This window comes from Ostrea edulis, chromosome 8 (genome assembly GCF_947568905.1).
Source record: "Ostrea edulis chromosome 8, xbOstEdul1.1, whole genome shotgun sequence".
Lineage (NCBI taxonomy): Eukaryota > Metazoa > Mollusca > Bivalvia > Ostreida > Ostreidae > Ostrea > Ostrea edulis.
In genome coordinates, this window is record NC_079171.1 from 57,702,755 (window position 1) to 57,720,625 (window position 17,871).

The following is a 17,871-nucleotide window of genomic DNA, read 5'->3' on the forward strand; positions in this document are numbered from 1 at the left end:
CTTTTGATTACAGATGTAACCCCTCCCCCTCTCAGCAAAAATTGCTTGTAGGAGTTATGAGATTGATCACTGTTCGTTATCTTCACCTTGCATCAATTAAACATTTTACTGATGTTTGAAAATCAATTTCATGCCTCATTCTTGGAATAGAATATGTTGCAATTGAGCAAGAAATCAAAGCACTGTGAAACCGTCCATGTTTTATTGTTTTAATATCTAAGTAATCTTTTTTATTTAAACCGTCAAGGGTGTTACTTCCACCTATGATATATTTATGAAGCAATCGTTACTGAAGACTAGACTTTTGATACCCATGAATTTTGTCTAATTAGCAATTAAAAATTGATAACTAAAATCTGTGTATATGTATTCTGAGAATAGATAATCGAAACTCCTTGGCAAACGACAAACCATCATTAAGTACGAACCGTTATTGGTAACAAGGACTCTGAATAATCAAGTCTTCCCCTACAATCGGTCTAGAAAAACACTATTTGTTGGCTGAATTTGCAGTCGGTAAATGTATTTTCATTGACTGATAAACTTAGTATAGCTGAATACTTTGAAACAACAACATATGTAGCGGATAGAATCTAACAAATTGGTTATTACAGTAAACGATGTTAAGATTGCATAACAAGGATAACTCAACATCCGGATTGGAGAGGTTGTTCTGTATATTGCTGCTTTTGAATGCTGTATTTTTGGGTGAGGGGTGTACAGATTACAATCCTATTCACGGGGAGAGATACATCGGTCCTGTGGTTTCTATGGTTACCATGGTGGGACTAAAGCAGTGTGTTAAGGAATGTCTAGCCAGACCCGTTGACTGTGGAGGCGTGAACTACAGGAAAACGCACTTTCTCTGTGAAGTTGTGAGAGAAATAAACCAAACTGTACCAGCCTCGGAGTACGTTAGGATTCCACTTGATGATGTGAGTATTTCATGAAAATCCATCTTTTGGCTTTCAGCCGTGCAAGCTCGTATTTAATCGACGGAGTTTCCGCTGGATGGGAGTACCGTGTTTGATTTCAAGGTGCTACACGTCCGGGATGTTCCATAAGATAGGTAGTAAATCACCCTTTGCCAAACGTTGGGCATGAAATGTGAAAAATCATTGGGTCTTTTGAATTCGAATTTTAAGACGATTTAAAACCCTTCCCTTGTACATGGCACCAAATTAATCCCATATATCTAAAGAGGAAGTATCACAGAAATTATATATATATTCATCCTTATACCTCTTGGATGTCTGAAATTGAAAAAAAAAAATAAAAGATAGAAGATAAACTCGTAATGTATTGAAGAGTAAACACCCAAACCTTATATGTGTCTACTATAAAACGCCTCTGTGTTAAAAGAATTAACTTCCGTATGTCCTGTCAAATGTTTGCTGTGAAAAAACTGGAATGCAATGCAACTAGTCGATTTCAGCAAATTAATTCGGGAATTTCCAATTTCATATTTATTGTTGAAAAGGGGGCCTGCAAGAAACAAAATGATAAAGGGTTTATTTTCTAAGTTTCATTATACTCCTATAACACTTTCGTTTTCAAATTTCGTTTCCATTACCATATTCCTAGAAATAGTAAATCTGTGACAAACTGCATTTTAAACAACACATTTGTCTTCTTTCTATGTCTGATTTCTAAAATGACCCAGTTTTATTTTATAATGTCGCTGCTAAGCGTTCACTACTCATTTAGCTATACAAAACGATGGTGGTGGTATTTTTCTTTATAAAGTCGTTTTGGTTCAAGTCGGTCCATTTAAAGGTTGATTCTAGCAATCCCAGCTCCAAAATTGTTAGAAACATTATACAATGTATTAATGGACTCTCCTCCGTATTAACTTACATAAGAACTGATATTTAGGGTTAAACAATCTTTTCTTTTTGATTTTTGATTGGTTGTTTCTCTCCCGTTTGATGTTTTCTTTCATATTATATTATATTATGCATATCTATTACATTATATATAATAACGGCAACCTAATCACTCAACGGGATGATTTCAACTTCTCCATCGTCAACTTCCCATATGTATGCAGCAATATTCCATTATCACCTGCATATGGTATTTATAAATATCTTTCAAATGATTCGATACGCAAGAGCTTGTTCTGCTTATGGTCAGTTTTTAAATTGAAGCAGGCTACTGACAAACAAGTTGATAGTGCAGGAGTTCCATTAGTCTCGTTTAAAGTTAGCATTTCGTAAATTCCTGGTCGTTACAACGATCTAGTCTGCCAATACAACCTATCATTGGGTCAAATGCTGTCTGACGTGTTTCATACTGATTGTTAGGCCGTTCTTGGTACACTGATTTTGACCAAGGATAACTCCGTTTACCTGATCAAGATATAGGGCTCACGGCGGGTGTGACCGGTCGATAGGGAATGCTTACTTCTACAAGGCACCTGATCGCACCTCTGATATATCCAGGGGTCCGTGTTTGTCCAGCTCTCTATTTTGTTGTGCTTATAGGAGTTATGAGAATGATCACTGTTTGTTATCTTCACCTTTCATATTGTTTTTTGCTCTTAAGGAGAGCTGAGACAATAAGGTGAACTGCTATTGATACAAAGTGAACAAAAAATACAGTGATTCTAAAATATCCAAAACGCTCCAATTTGTTGGCGCAAAGTAGCTCAAAAATATCCCTGCTAGATTCACATTCAATTCGTGCGGATATGAAGCCCATCCCACTACATTCTAACGTGTTCGAGCTATATAACAAATTTCAGAAGAACAAGCCATACATTGCTGATATTTACTTTGCTTAATGATTATAATTACAGGTTGCTGATGACATACCAGTATGTCAATCATGTTTATCTGGACAGAAATGTATCAGATTATCCAGCAATAAAAGGCACTGTGTCCAAGGTAGGTAGCATCTTATTCTTCTCATTGTGCAAGTATTTCACTGATATAACAAAAACATTGTCAGTAAATCTGTCGTAGTATATTATTAAGTTATCAACCTGTAATTATTTCATCTTAAATTTAGAGGTTTTCGGGAGATGTAGTTTGTTCAACTCCCAAGGCCATCACGTACTGGTGCACATGAATGTATTGGATAGGACTTTTGTGTGGTCCTCTTCACATTCTCGTTTATTTGAAATTAGTATGACACAGAAAAAGAATTTTAACTCCCAGAAGTATTCTTTGATAATTCTAAGTAACATGTTTTAAAGACATACACTTTCAATATTTGATTTGTTTGCGTTTCATCTATCTAGTTGGTAATATCGTTCATTAACAAAATGGAATTGAAACATGCAACGATTTCGTAATAGAACCAGAAGATTCACAGGACTTGTCTCCCCTGAATTTGAATACCATCGCTAATCACTTATCTTTGAAATCAATTGAAATAATTCTCTTTTCAGAAGAATATGATCCGATTGATTGTACAGCAATACATCGACTGTCTTCATCTCTACCTAGTGGCCTGTACAGAATAAAAATTCCAATCCTGGGTCACGTGACTGTTGTATGCGAGATGGAGATCGATGGAGGGGGCTGGACAGTAATATCTTAAATTAAGCTTTTAAACAATGAACCAATTAATGAACCAACAAATTGATAATACGGATTACATGACCAATGATTAGCTAATTGTTTAATTCACTACTGATCGACTACATTTTTACAAATACAGCCTACTCCGGTTGAAATGTTATCTGACGTGATTGTTAGGTCACTCTTGGCACACTGATTTTGACTACGAATTTCTCCGTTTGCCTGATCAAGATAATGGGTTCACGGCGGTTGTAGCCGGTCGACATAGGCTGCTTGCTCCTCCTAGGCACCTGATCCCAACTCTAGTATATCCAGGGATCCGTGTTTGCCCAGCTCTCTATTTTGTATTGCTTATAGGACTTATGTGATTAATCACTGTTCGTTATCTTCACTTTTCATGTAGTATCAAAATTGAACGATTATGATTAGCAGATGAGGGTGATCCGAAGTCACAAAAACCATCTTACCCAATGAAATGTTGTATTGCCAAAGTAGATTTTCATAACGACCATATGCTTTGCGAAATGCTAATTTTAAAACATCAGCTTGTTTGTCCGAAGCCTTCCTCGATTAAAAAATGATCATATGTATAACAAGCTTTGTGTATCGAATTATTCGAGAGATATAAACACCAGGAATAGTGGAATATGCTTCATAAAGGTGGAAAATAGCAGGATGTATACGATTAAAGATTTAGTTTAACCTACAGATCTGATAATTATCAATGTTGGACTCTGAACTGCAGAATTTGTTTGCTACATGATAATTCTATTCAAGAATTTGTAAGGTTTTTCTCCCAGGAGTACATTTCAACTTTCGACGTACCCTCTGATACATAGATATGTGCAATCTGAAGCATTATGTTATGAATAAACTCAAATGAAAACGAAAATACGTTTTTCTTCTCATTTATTCCCTCCCTTTGACAACTATCTTATTTTTTCTTTAGATTTTTCAACGTCGCATGGATGGTTCTGAAGATTTTTACCGGACATGGGCGGAGTATAAGGACGGATTTGGAAATCTGACGTCAGAGTTTTGGCTAGGTAGGCAGTGTCAATTTCGATAAGTACTTTTATGCTACGTTAGCAGAAGCGAGCGGAGCCCCCTGTAAACGCGAAGAATATATATATCAGTAATCAATCTAATAACTCCTATAAGCAATATAAAATAGATAGTTGGGCAAACACAGACCCCTGGACATACCAGGGGTGGGATCACGTGCCTAGGAGGAGTAAGCATCCCCTGTCGACCGGTCACACCCGCCGTGAGCCCTATATCCTGATCAGGTAAACGGATTTATCCGCAGTCAAAATTAGTGTGCCAAGAACGACCTAACAATCGGTATGAAACACATCAGACAGTATTTGACCCAATGATAGGTTGTATTGACGAACTATATCGTTATAATGACCATAGAATTTGCAAAATGCTGACTTCAATCGAGACTGTTGGAATCCCTGTTCCATCAACTTGTTTGTCAGTAGCTTGCCCCGATTTAAAAACTGTCCATACGCAGAACAAACTCTTGCGTATCCAATCAGTTGAGAGATATACATGTAAACACCATATGCAGGTGATAATGGAATATTGCTACATAAATACAGGGAAGTTAACGATGGAGAAGCTGAATTCATCCCATTTGTCATGCAGTTGAGTTGTCAGTTTGCAGTAGATATTGTCAATGAGGAACTCTAGCATTTTTTTAATTTCAACTTTAGAGTACTTTTGCGTTGAATCAGAGTGGTGCTATGTAACGTATTTCATAACAATCTTTTTTTCATAGATAATTTCCACTTGTGGAATCGTAAAATCAACACACAAAAAGCATACCTATAAAAGTAACACCAATTTGATGTATACGAATGTACTCCAACAAAATTCTTTTTGAATTTTTGATCAATCGCTGTATGTGCTTGATTTGTCTTGGGAGTGGCGGATCTAGCGAATTAACGGGGTTGTCCACATTCCTATACATGTAAAACTGATACGGTACCAATTTTGATGCACCAGATGCGCATTTCGACAAATAATGTCTCTTCAGTGATGCTCAACCGAAATGTTTGAATTCCGAAATAACTATGAAGTTTTATACATATCATACCTTTAATATAAAAGACAGAAATTGTTTCCTGCACTTTTCAAACGCATGAATATATCAAGAATATGTTTCAGAAAAATCCATATTATTTTTATAGCAACTGAACCTGAACTTTGCCACTGCTTCTGTAGTATGAGATTATTTATGTACATGAGGGAATTTTTAAACGCATCAGTCATTCAGATTAGGGGCGATTTCAAGGTCACAATATAATATGAATATCACTTTCGTGCATACTATATATTAAAAATGGAGAATGATTTGATATCATAAAGGAATAATATATATAATCATTTGACAAAAAATGATTTCATGTATACAGCTTATCACTTGATAACAGTAGTAAATAACGACAAAATATTATGACACTTTCCCAGCGATACAACTATCAGAACCAAACTTCCACCAGAGTTCGTTTGCTCATTCGTAGGCACTGTGACGTAATGAGGCCTCGACGGGGAGTTTGCTATCAGAACATGTACGTTGTGACGTACTTTTTCATTGTGACGTCATATGGCGCGAAGTGCACAGAGGTACATTTATAACAACACTATGATTTTTCTCGGATAGCCTTAACTCAGCTGCGTATTTCCCGCCACTTTATGGTTTTTCATCCCACCTCGGTGAGAAAGCGTTAAACGTGCAACTTGTGTCGCAACCCCATCCCCTCTCAAATGTTTTGATTCGCCCCTGACATTACAAGTTCAACTTTGGTTTGTAGTTGTGTTAATTGTGATTGTTGTTATTGAAGGCAACGACAAACTACATTATCTACTGAGTCAGGGATCCTATGAATTAAGGATGGACATGAGTGACTTCAACAATCAGACGCGCTATGTTAAATATAGCAACATTTCTATTGGCAACGAGGCTTCCCAATACGTCATATCTATATCTGGTTACTCCGGAAACGTCGGTAAGTACGTGTGTAATGCATATAGAGTTTTTACTTCTTTCTGTCTCGTAGAGTATGTACTTTGTGAAAATGATATATCAAACACGGATATATATGAGAAAAATATTCTTGAGATTAACGTTAAGCAATATACAAGCAATCAATCTTTCTTCAAAGTGCGTGCCGGGGTGATCCGAAAAGACATCGTTGTTACATTTTACTGAATGTTCTTTTCAACTTCATTATTCTAAATCGTGGGGAAGTGAATGGAAGGCACAGACACAACACCATGCCTTCAAATGGGTCGTAGCTCTTATTATTATATTGCGTATTTGAGCTATGATGATTTTTCTTGTGCTTGTTTTCAGTCTTCCACCTGAATCTTCTAACATTATAAATGCATGTACTAAAACAGTTTAAATATGGTATACCTAACTTAAAAAGTAGTTCATAATCTTTTGCACTTACAGTGAAATACTAAAATATATACTTTAGGTGATGAAAAACAAAATATAAGTGTTGTCAGTTAAGAAAGTGTAAAGTAGGTTTCAACACAAAATTTTACGCTATATATATGCAAAAACATGCATATACATATCAAATACACTGTTTCTTCATATTTTATAGGTGATTGCTTCACATCAGGAATAAACAATATGAAGTTTTCGACAAAGGATCAAGACAATGATGCAACTTCCGGAAGCTGCGCAGTTCGGTACCAGTCTGGATGGTGGCATAACAGTTGTCATTGTTCCAACCCGAATGGCCTCTACTTGGCGGGGGAAACGTCAATATTTGGCGACGGCATCACGTACAGTCCTTGGCTTACTCATTATTACTCGCTGAAAACTATTCAACTTATGGTTAGAAGGGTGGTATAAGAGGAATCTGTGAAGAGGAAGAAATTCAGCGTTAGGTGGATATCATGAAAAACGTTCAGCCGATCTCATAATCATTTGTCTGGGTTGGTAACGGATTGAACATTGTAAATTCGTCACTGGGTGACATTCGTCGATTTAGCAGTTGCAATTCAATGTCTGAAATGATCAACATAGTTTCATTCTGTATTTGGAATCAAATTTTATCACTTTCCTTAAAGAGCAATGATAAACAAGCACCTGCCTCCAATGACAGTTCAGTATGAATAGTTACTTTGAATTACAGTTTTTATTTTATTTTACCATCTTTAATTTTTACACGACCATGTGTCTGGGACCGGTCTACCTGGTAACATGGTCGCGGTGGTTTAGTGGTTCACTTCGTGACTGGGTGGTTGCGGGTTTGAATCTTTCTAAACTTTCTCATCCTATTCTCTGGGAGGAAATATATGTTTTGATTTTATTATATTTGTATATGAGGAAATTAGTATCTTCCGGTGTTGTGTCTACAATGCTATTTATGATTAATTGTGTTCTGTGTATAATCCGTTTTTGACAAATAAGGTGATCATAACAGTCTTATCTATAGTCAGCATTTCGCAAATCCTATGGTCGTTATAACGAACTAATTCACCGATGCAACTCCATTGGGTCAGATCCTGTACGACATGTTTCATACAGATTGTTAGGCCGTTCTTGGCACACTGATATTGAATACATATAACTCCGTTTACCTGATCGAGATGTAGGATTATACCAATTGTAAGGCCGTTCTTGGCACACTGATTTTTACTACGCATAACTCCGTTTACCTGATCAGGATAGGCCTCACGGTGGGTGTGACCGGTAGACAGGGAATACTTACTCCTCCTAGGTACCTGATACCACCTTTCGGACGGTTGGTGGTCTCTTCCCAGGTACATTGTATCCGGGTTCTCTCTTCCACCAATAAAACTGGGCCCCACCAGATAACTGAACAATTTTTGAGTGTGGCGGAAAACATCAATCAATCAATTAAAATTCAGTTTCAAAATAAATTTCTGAAGTAGTGGTTGGTTGCTTTGTTGTATGGTGTTTAACATACTAATCTAGAATATTTCACTCATATGGGGACTTTACCTTTGCCGGTGAGAAAGGAGAACATTAATTTCAGTCCGATGGATTTTGATAACTAAATGTATGATAAAACATAGATTTTACTAAATCAATGTATCAGTAATACATTAACCAGGGGCGGATCCAGGAATTGCGGTTACGGGGCGCGACACTTTATGAGGCAGGGGGTCTGGTGGCGGTCCAGGGGTCGAAGCCCCTGGATTTTACATGTTTTATAGAGCTTGAGATATATCATTTATTCAGTCATTTGTATTATTTTCTATCATATTTTATAAGGTGAAATTAATCAAATGACGCAAATTTTAAGGGTTTGGGGAAAAAATTAAGTTCTCCCAATAAAGGAATTTAAGGAATCAAAGGATTTTGTTATTCATTTCTCCAGGAGTGGAAGAAATGATTGATTCTTCATCGTTTAGTACCTTTTTCTAAACAAGATACCACGATTTACCTTAAATTTGAAAATTTTAGGGGGGGGGGGGTGGTGATATATAATTATATTATATTATATATATATATATATATATATATATATATATATATATATATATATATATAATGTATATCTTAATCAATGCCAGCCCGGACAGCTAGACCAGCTAGATCATGGGCCTAAGTCCGAGGTATAATGTTGCTGATATTACATGCATGATAAGCCACTTTCTATTTTCATGTGTATTTCACACGGCAGACTAATACGTGTCATTAAAAAGTTCTACTTTTCTAAGCATTTGATAAATCAAAGTACCAAACTAAGCTTTATAGATTATGTTACACGAAGAATCGATTTGAACCACAAGCGTTGATTTCCATCAAATAGCATTAATGTTACTTCCGGTAGCATTTAATAACGAAAACCAGTTTCAAACGACATATAGATATAATGTTGACACGAGAAAAGAATTGAGGGTCATTTCGATTTTGCAATTCTAGCGCTCGGCGTCTTCATAAAGATTGATAGGCCGTTCTTTTTATACTGATTTTAATTAATAGACAAATTATAAGTTCATCTGATAAAGAGGTCCTAGCGGACATTGCCGGTCATCAAGGGATGCTTTCTCCTCCTATGCATCTGATCCTTCTGTTTTGAATTGTAATATTCGTGAGATTGACCATTGTTTGTTACTTTCATCTTTTTCATCACTATGAATCATTTCTAGCATTTGCGATCAGAAAGCAAACCATATACATGTATAAGAACAATTACAGCAGAATGGTCCCGGAGTGCATATAATCAACATCAATAACGAAATTATACACAGCAAAAATCAATATACAAAAAATATATTGTAATCATGTATTCTACAATCCTTCTCAGTTTCATTTCGGAAACCACGTACGACCATGCTCAGAATTAAACCTCTAAATTAATCTGCAATTATATATATATATATATATATAGAGAGAGAGAGAGAGAGAGAGAGAGAGAGAGAGAGAGAGAGAGAGAGAGAGACCAATAATCAACTGTGGCTTTGTGTCCACAAATCGGAATCTTGGATTTCGTAATCAGTCATGGTTCTGTTGCTGACTATCAGTATGAAAAAGGAACACCAAATGAATTAGACCGTAATTCAATTAGAACTTTGTCAGTAATTGTTACACATTCATTTGCAGTCAATGTATTTTAAATTGTTAGCTTGGAATATGATATTAAAGTGAATTGGGCTTGCTCTGTAGGCCCAACGTAGAGTTGGTAAACATGATAATACAACCCATATTGATATACGGATGCGAGATATGGGTTTCACAAAAACATATTCATTGAAAAATTGCATCGAAAATGATGTAAATATATACTGACTTTGTGTACTATAAGACAATAAATGGAATGATATATATGGGGAACTTGGGAGATATCCTCTTTTAGTAATGATTAAGATAAAAATGATAGCGTTTTGGGCGAAACTTCATTTCTCTAGTAACACTGATAAATTATCCGTTAAAATATATCATTTATTTTATAAAAAAAAAAAAAAGACCTCCAATGGTTAAAGATTTATAAAAAAAAAATATTAATATTAAATGAGTGTGGACTCTCATATTTATGAACAATAGAATTTCTATACAATCTAATTTGGGTGAAACAGGAAGTTAGACTATTAATAGACCAACGTATCCGACAGTCGAGGTGGGATATTTATCTTTCTCCAAAATGTTTGAATTACAGACTTTTCAAAGATTTTCTGATACTCGAGAATTACCTCACTATTTTTCCTCGAAAATACGCACTAATTTTATGTACATTTAGATGTAATAATTCTAAACTACCCCTTGAGTGTGGAAGATGGAATAATACTCCTAGAAGTGAACGTTTCTGTTCTAAATTTATGTAATCAAAACAAAGTAGGAGATGAATATCGTTATATTTTTTAGTGTACACAACAGAATAAAACAATTGCCAGAAAATCTGTATTTTCTGTAAACTTAACAAAGATTCCAAATATCATAAAATCCCACTACCTATTTACATCAGCAAAGCTTCCACTTCTTAAAAGTCTATGTAAATTTCTATTTGTTGTATTAAAAAAAAAAAAAAAAAAAAAATTGTGCACCTTATGTAGTTTTTAATAAAGTCATTAAGATAAAACTTAGTCTCGTGGTAATGTTCATTTGCTGAATCAATGTTTTTATACTTTATACATAGTAATATAAAAATGTATGATATCTGTATGTGTTGTATTTGCAGTATTTTGTATTTTGTATTTTCCAACCGCCTTTCTGTATTGTAGGACTGTACATTTATGAGAATAAAGCATTGATTGATTGATTGATTCAGATATGGTAACTTAGTGTTGGGTCTGTAATATCAGTCCAGCATTGGTCCAATTTATGATATTGTCATATGAATTATGGAACTATAAGGAATGGATATGCATACTGAAACAAATATATCAATTGAAATCAACTCATCCAACCGCGCACAAACTTTTAACGTGAAAATAATTTCACTAATAAAATAATTTCAGTTAAATTGATCAATAAAATAGTTATATATCAAATTAAAGTCTTACCTTGTGAGACAACTTAGGACATTTTGTTAAAAATTACACTGTTCGTTGTCTTCACCTTGCATAATGTGAAACAAAAATATGGATTTAAAAAAAACCAAAAAACTATTGTGTATCTATCTTCAACTTTCATTTTCATTGTGAAAATACCATCCACACTACACAATCTAGAGGAGTAGTGAACCGCCGGATATTTATATTTCCAGTGTTGTTGCCTTAAGTTTGATACCTCTAGAAATCGTAATGATAAATTAGTAGCGATTCCCTCATGAATGTGTTGAAGTTGTAAACAATGTGCGTATGAATACAGATAAACATATAGGCCTATATAGAACAGTGTCTGATATAGTACATGTATGTCTATTTTTTCAAATGGCTAGAAATTCCGACAGAAATGAAAGAAGAGTATGAGTATTAAAAATATACCAACGTTTCACCCCATCATACTTTTCATGAAGCGCAATATATGACGCGTAAAGTGTGCCTTCGTGAAGAGTATATAGCAGTTCACACCTTCAGGTATTCTCACGGGCACCTGAAGTAGGGATGTTACACCCCCCCCCCCCTTTTGTTTTGATAAAAAAAATTGGTGGCAATAATTTCACTGTTCGAAATGTGTGAATTCCCTGTCTATCTCATCCCTCTTTCGATGTATGTAATCGTTTCAAGCTTTTTGTAAGCTTTAGAGAGTGGCCTTCTACCGGTATATAATAAACGTTTTTATTATACCAGTAGTCTAGGCCAATCTCTAAAGCTTACAAAAAGCGTGAAACGATTACATACATCGAAAGAGGGATGAGATAGACTGGGAATTCACACATTTCAGATAAATTATTGCCACAAAAAAATTATCAAAAGGGGGTTAACATCCATACTTCAGGTGCCTGTGGTATTCTCAAATATAGAATTTAAATTAATCTATAAATCCATTGATACAATACTTTAACTGCGCAAATTTAGTGAAAATAAACTCATATCAAATAAATGATAATAATGATAAACTTTGATATATATTTTTTCCCTTTATATTATTATTGGAAAGTTCCACTACCTCGGGTGCATTTTTTACTTTGATTTTAACAATAATGGCGCACCATACTTATACACGGATTACGTCCCTTGTCCTCGCCGAGGTTTCTGGATTTCAAGTGAGTAAACAAAACAATTTCAAGCGTGTTACATTGTTGAAACACACGTTTTATGGTTGATAAGCGTCATAAATTGTGCAGAATTGCAGGCCTAAGTATCAAGATTTTGTTAAAATTTCGTTCTTCATGTAGAACCCCGGCCGCCTATTTCCTTTGTACATGTATGCTCGCAGCGTCTGACCTGTAGGCCTGGATATTTTGCTCCGTCGGCGTAAGTATTTACAAAGGAACAGTCGTGTTATACTTAAGGGAGGAAAGAAAGAAAGGTTTACTATTATTCAATATGTACTTAATCCGTTTCAGAATCACGGGGCGTGGTGACAGCCCCATAGCTGCTGTGTTAACTTGAATTTTCTCTATCTTAATTGTAACTGTGGCATGCCAATCAAGTTTCTATTGAACATCAGTATAGTATACTGTATACTTTTGTCCACAGCACAATAATGAGTTAAAAAAGGGTGAAAATCAAATCTGGTTGTATACTAGTATACTGAGTGAAAAATTACCATGAATACGTTTTAAAATTTTCATTTGGTGATAAAACTTCTTACTTACGGCATAATTGCACTCAGTTTAATATAAAGCAAAGACAAATTTTCATCGCAGTCGTAAGATTTTTCTTGAAAATCGACACTGGGTTCTATTTTTTTTTTATCTTTACACAGGTTTTGAATTCTTTACAAATTTTCCTAATTTCATTCAAAGATATTCGTTTTATACCAGACTTGTAATGTAGACATCCAAGATTTCATTCCTGTGTGACTGTATATATATTTTCTCCTCGTATTGCTTTGTTTCCCGTGGGGATCAGGGTTAGAATAGGTCCTCAGTACCCCTTACTTGTTGTAAGAGGCGACTAAATGGGGCGGTCCTTCGGATGAGACCGCAAAAACCGAGGTCCTGTGTCACAGCAGGTGTGGCATGATAAACAGCCCTCCCTGCTCAAAGGCCCTAAGCACCGAGCATAAGCCTAAATACTGAGGACCTATTCTGGATCCCTACGGGATAAACACGGACGAGATCAACATGATTGTAATTTAACAGGCCTGTGCAATGGAATCCAAATTTTTGGCACAGTAAACATCTATTAAAATATTATTGAAAATATGAATTGAATTGACCTAGATATTAGTGAAAATCTCCAAATCACACCTGAATGTGTATTTGAAATGCGCCAAATCGCTGTGACGTCATAATGGGCACAGCACCAGTTTGGAAGAAGTGAACAAGTATAGATCAGCTGTTGAATTTCGCCTTAGGCCAACGATAAAAATTGTTGAGTTTCCGCTAACGTTCCAGAAAAAAATAGGGTAGGTAGGTAGGAAATAAATTTTTTTTTTTTTTTTAATTTTATTTTTTCAAAGTATGCAAAAACATTGTAAACTCTAACAAGTGTTGTATAGGAAGGAGGAGAAAATCTTTGGCTGGACCGGGAATCGAACCCGGGACCCCTGCATTACTAGGCAGGTGCTCTAACCACTGAGCTATCCAGGCCGATATCCAGAATTACTACATTCCCCCCTCCTTAAGATCAATTATAATTGTCTTTCAATATCAACCCAGGTTCTTTTCGCCCCTGACAGGCCAACCTGCACCACCAGGGGTGGTCAACGGCACCAAATGTAGTATGGGAAGGAGAAAATCTTTGGCTGGACCCCTGCATTTCTAGTCAGGTGCTCTAACCACTGAGCTATCCAGGCCGATATCCACGGTCCGTATAGCCCTAATTACTGCAAAAGTTAAATGTTCTATTGAATTTTATACTTTCAAAATAAAATTTTGCTTAAATTGCATTGCAAGTAAACTTTCAATCATAACATTTCACCCGTTATTGGATGAGGATTATTTCCAGATGTTTTATGAGAAACTATATGTTTCAATGAAACATATCTAGCATAAAACACAAAAGTTAACTCCTCTATGCCACTATGCTCTACAAGTACCAGATATATTGTTTCTACATTTAAAGTGGTTGTCATAGGAATACTTCTATTGGATATGTTTGACAGGAAAATAATGTGATGGTTTTAAAAAAAATATATTAAATCACAGAGCTCCAGATAAGGTGCGTATCAGCGTAAATCTCATTAAATTTTACCAAATACGCATTAAAGTTTAAAAGCAGGCGTACAATTACGCATTCGCGAATGTAAATACGCTTTACACTCGTAAAGTAATGCATAGAGGTAACTCAATACACAACTGTATAAGCCTAATTGTTATACTTCTTTCTTAAATAAACAGGTAGGGTGCGATCGAAAGCAGATGAAAACTTATATCATAAACGATTGATTGGTGGCACAGAAAATGGTATCGGACAAACGATATATATTTCTTTTGTTTAAACTTTCTAAGTTTTTACTGAAATGTCGCTCCTGCAGCATTGTCTCGCTAACTATTTGAAAGTATTTGCAAGAATGGGAGTCACGCATTTATTTACCGACTTCCGTCACACATGCACTCGTTTTACACAGATGGAATAAAACCAATTCTTGGTTAACGGTACAAGGTAAGAGGAATCCGACAGTAATTTGCAGTGAAAACAAAGTGCAAAAATATATATGGGCAGTATTAGGTTCGTCTGAATTTTAAAATTTGGTATAGAAAGTCGCAAAAACTTTAGACTTTGAAACTGATATTGTTTGGTTTAAAATGCTTTTAGTTTCTCGGTTATAACAGTTTAATTTATAATGTCTTCATTGTCATTTAGATTTTGAAATTTATTGTTGAGGTATTAAATTTTAATATACCAGACACTCAGTCATATAATATCTGATTATATTTAGACTAAGTGATGAAATTCTGTATTAGTGGCAAACAGCAGATAACCAGTAAAGTAACAGAATACTCCATTGACTTTTTCTGAAAAGCAAAATACTCATTGATTTGAAAATCAGGGGGTAAATACTCTTTGTGGTAAAAAATATTATCTGGAGCTCTGTCATCACCAAAATATCAACATCATTAACATATTTTAAGTTTATTAATACATTTCTGAATGTATTTTCACAATCTAACTGGATCAAGGGTAGGAAGACAGTCTGGGCAGATCCCACTTATCCTAATGGAATCCAACTCTCTTCCAGCTAAAACTTTTTACCGGACATAAATTTTTATTTTAAAAACAATCTGCACATCTTTTTTTCCTCTCAGCTCTCATCAGCCATCAAGAACTCGGATGCGCTCACTGCTTTATTTGCGGCCTTTTTCATAGTGTTTTCAGTTAGAACTGCAGCAGAAACCAAGGATGTGCATACAAATTTGACAGACTGGACATTCATGTCTGTCACTCTGCATCATGACCTCCATATAAATCTAGGGTCCCCGTGTATACACAGTAATGCCCGCTGAAACGATAGCATAAGACAGTGCATGGCCATAAATAGTCACCGTCTAAAAACAACATAGGAGTTGGCAATTTTAACAAAAGAAAGTCTTCTATGAAAACATGACACTTGGCAGAGTCTCTCGACTGTCTATTAACTTCAATTGTTAAATCACCGTTGCGTGAGCACGCATGGAGGTACTAGCCACTGGGTCAACCATCATCCATGCTGTTAGTTAGAAACATTATCAATGTTGTTTAAACGCTTGACACAATACCATGCAATTTTGTATATCATTAAAGCGTTTGAATGACTTCATCTCAATGTCTAATAAAACGAAAACCAAGAACTGGGGATATATTTTTTCCGGGAAAATGACGATTTTTTTTTTTTTTAAATATTGAAAAAAAAATTGTAGGGTCGGGGCTATAATTTAGGGTCGGTCGGGTTAGCGGAAACACAACACATTTTATCAGTGGCCTTATTTATATTATTTATTTGTGGTTTTAGTGTATTTATATGTTAATAGTTATTTAGATTTAGTCATCGTGAACAGTTTGAAGTGGCAGTGTTTGTGATCAGGATTGTATAAATATCCTGATACTGAACCTTTCGAACATGGCTGAAAAGTCGAGGGTCTTTCGCATTGCAATGCCGAGAAAAGGCGGGAGACGGTGTGTCGCTGGGGGTTGTTCTTCAAAGAAGACGTCAGAGAATGGAATTAGTTTACATTCGTTTCCCGTGGATAGACCAGCCATTTTGCGCCAGTGGGTCAAATTTGTGAAGGTGACACGCAAGAACTGGAGTGGGCCTTCCAAACATTCAGTGTTGTGCTCTCTGCACTTCAACGAGGAATGCTATCCGACCAAATTCAGAATGATGGATTCAATGGGAGTGAAATACAAGAAGAGCTGGAGAAGGAGGCGGTACCCACCATTCAACCTTTCACTCCAGTGTCGCCCTTGGAAGGTGAAAAGCGTCAGTCGGATTCCCCTTTGAGCAGCACCCCAAAGCGACCAACACGCACATTCCAAAACAGAGAAGTAGATAGGGTAAGATGGGTTCAATTTCACAATAGCATGTTAGAATGTAATGTAATTTACAAACAGCCAAAATATATCTATAATAGTTTGTTAGTATGTAATGTAATTTATAAACAACCAAAACATATCTAGAATATATATTTTTACAGCTGTATAAGAAGATAAATTTTAACACACATGTAGCACCAAAAAATGCATTATGTAGCTGGTCTAATGATTTCAGCAACATACTTGAATGCTTTGACTACAGACCTCAGTCATGTCCTGGGTAGAGTGTTCACTTTGTAACTGGAAGGTTATGAGTTGGAGCCTCACTTATGTCATGGCTGTGTCAAAGACAAGATTAATCCTTTAGCATTTAGCTGAGTGAGAATCACATTTCTAGATAGGGCCTTAGAAAATGGAAGTCCCGTGTCACGACTGACATTGGCATGTGAAAAAACATCACTGCTACAGCCCCTGGGGCTAAGCACAGATCTAAATTTGTGGTACTTCACTTACAGCTGGTGTTGTCTCAATATCTTGACGTAGATTTTCGACCGGGCGTGCGAGCCACCAACCAGTGTACATGAATCACTTTTATTTCAGATTCTCAAGGAAATAAAGCCAGCAACACACAGAGAAGAATGTCCTCAGCAGACAATGGAGGAACACTTACAAAGTGATGCTACAGAGGAACCTACTCAAACAGCTGCTGTGTTTACTGAGGTAATATTAAATTTATTACAGCGCTCCAAGTTGCAAGTAAAACGGTCTCATTTGCGACCAGAAAATCGATTTTGCGACTAGAAATTATAATTAAGTCACATTTTCGCAAGTGGAGAAAATTTTG

The 17,871-nt window shown here is 35.8% G+C and overlaps 2 protein-coding genes across 12 annotated transcripts in view; both read left to right on the forward strand.

The window, feature by feature from the left end:
* The first annotated feature begins 620 nt into the window (after positions 1-620).
* LOC125663400 (ficolin-2-like) lies at positions 621-8,562 on the forward strand. The gene is made up of 6 exons (XM_048895685.2): positions 621-935; positions 2,801-2,888; positions 3,395-3,534; positions 4,477-4,573; positions 6,380-6,544; positions 7,151-8,562. The coding sequence occupies exons 1-6, from the start codon at positions 621-623 to the stop codon at positions 7,402-7,404; spliced, it is 1,059 nt and encodes a 352-aa protein (XP_048751642.2). The 3' UTR covers positions 7,405-8,562.
* Positions 8,563-12,623: 4,061 nt separating this feature from the next.
* LOC125661245 (uncharacterized) overlaps positions 12,624-17,871 on the forward strand; it is a 211,627-nt gene continuing 206,379 nt past the window's right edge. For 4 of the 11 annotated variants that reach the window (XM_056146611.1, XM_056146612.1, XM_056146608.1 and 1 more), the window contains exons 1-2: positions 13,070-17,048; positions 17,628-17,747. In XM_056146611.1, coding sequence (XP_056002586.1) covers positions 16,851-17,048; positions 17,628-17,747 — 318 coding nt within the window. In that variant the 5' untranslated portion in view covers positions 13,070-16,850. Of the gene's footprint in view, positions 12,671-12,802; positions 12,882-13,069; positions 17,049-17,627; positions 17,748-17,871 lie in introns of those variants that run through there. The other 7 variants (XM_056146609.1, XM_056146603.1, XM_056146604.1 and 4 more) reach the window with 4 other exon arrangements.

Excerpts from the sequence above, each read along its gene's own strand:
- LOC125663400 (XM_048895685.2), top strand. The coding sequence starts at position 621 with ATGTTAAGATTGCATAACAAGGATAACTCAACATCCGGATTGGAGAGG. Across the intron at positions 936-2,800 it reads TTAGGATTCCACTTGATGAT|GTTGCTGATGACATACCAGT; the intron begins GTGAGTATTTCA and ends TTATAATTACAG. Across the intron at positions 2,889-3,394 it reads TAAAAGGCACTGTGTCCAAG|AAGAATATGATCCGATTGAT; the intron begins GTAGGTAGCATC and ends TTCTCTTTTCAG.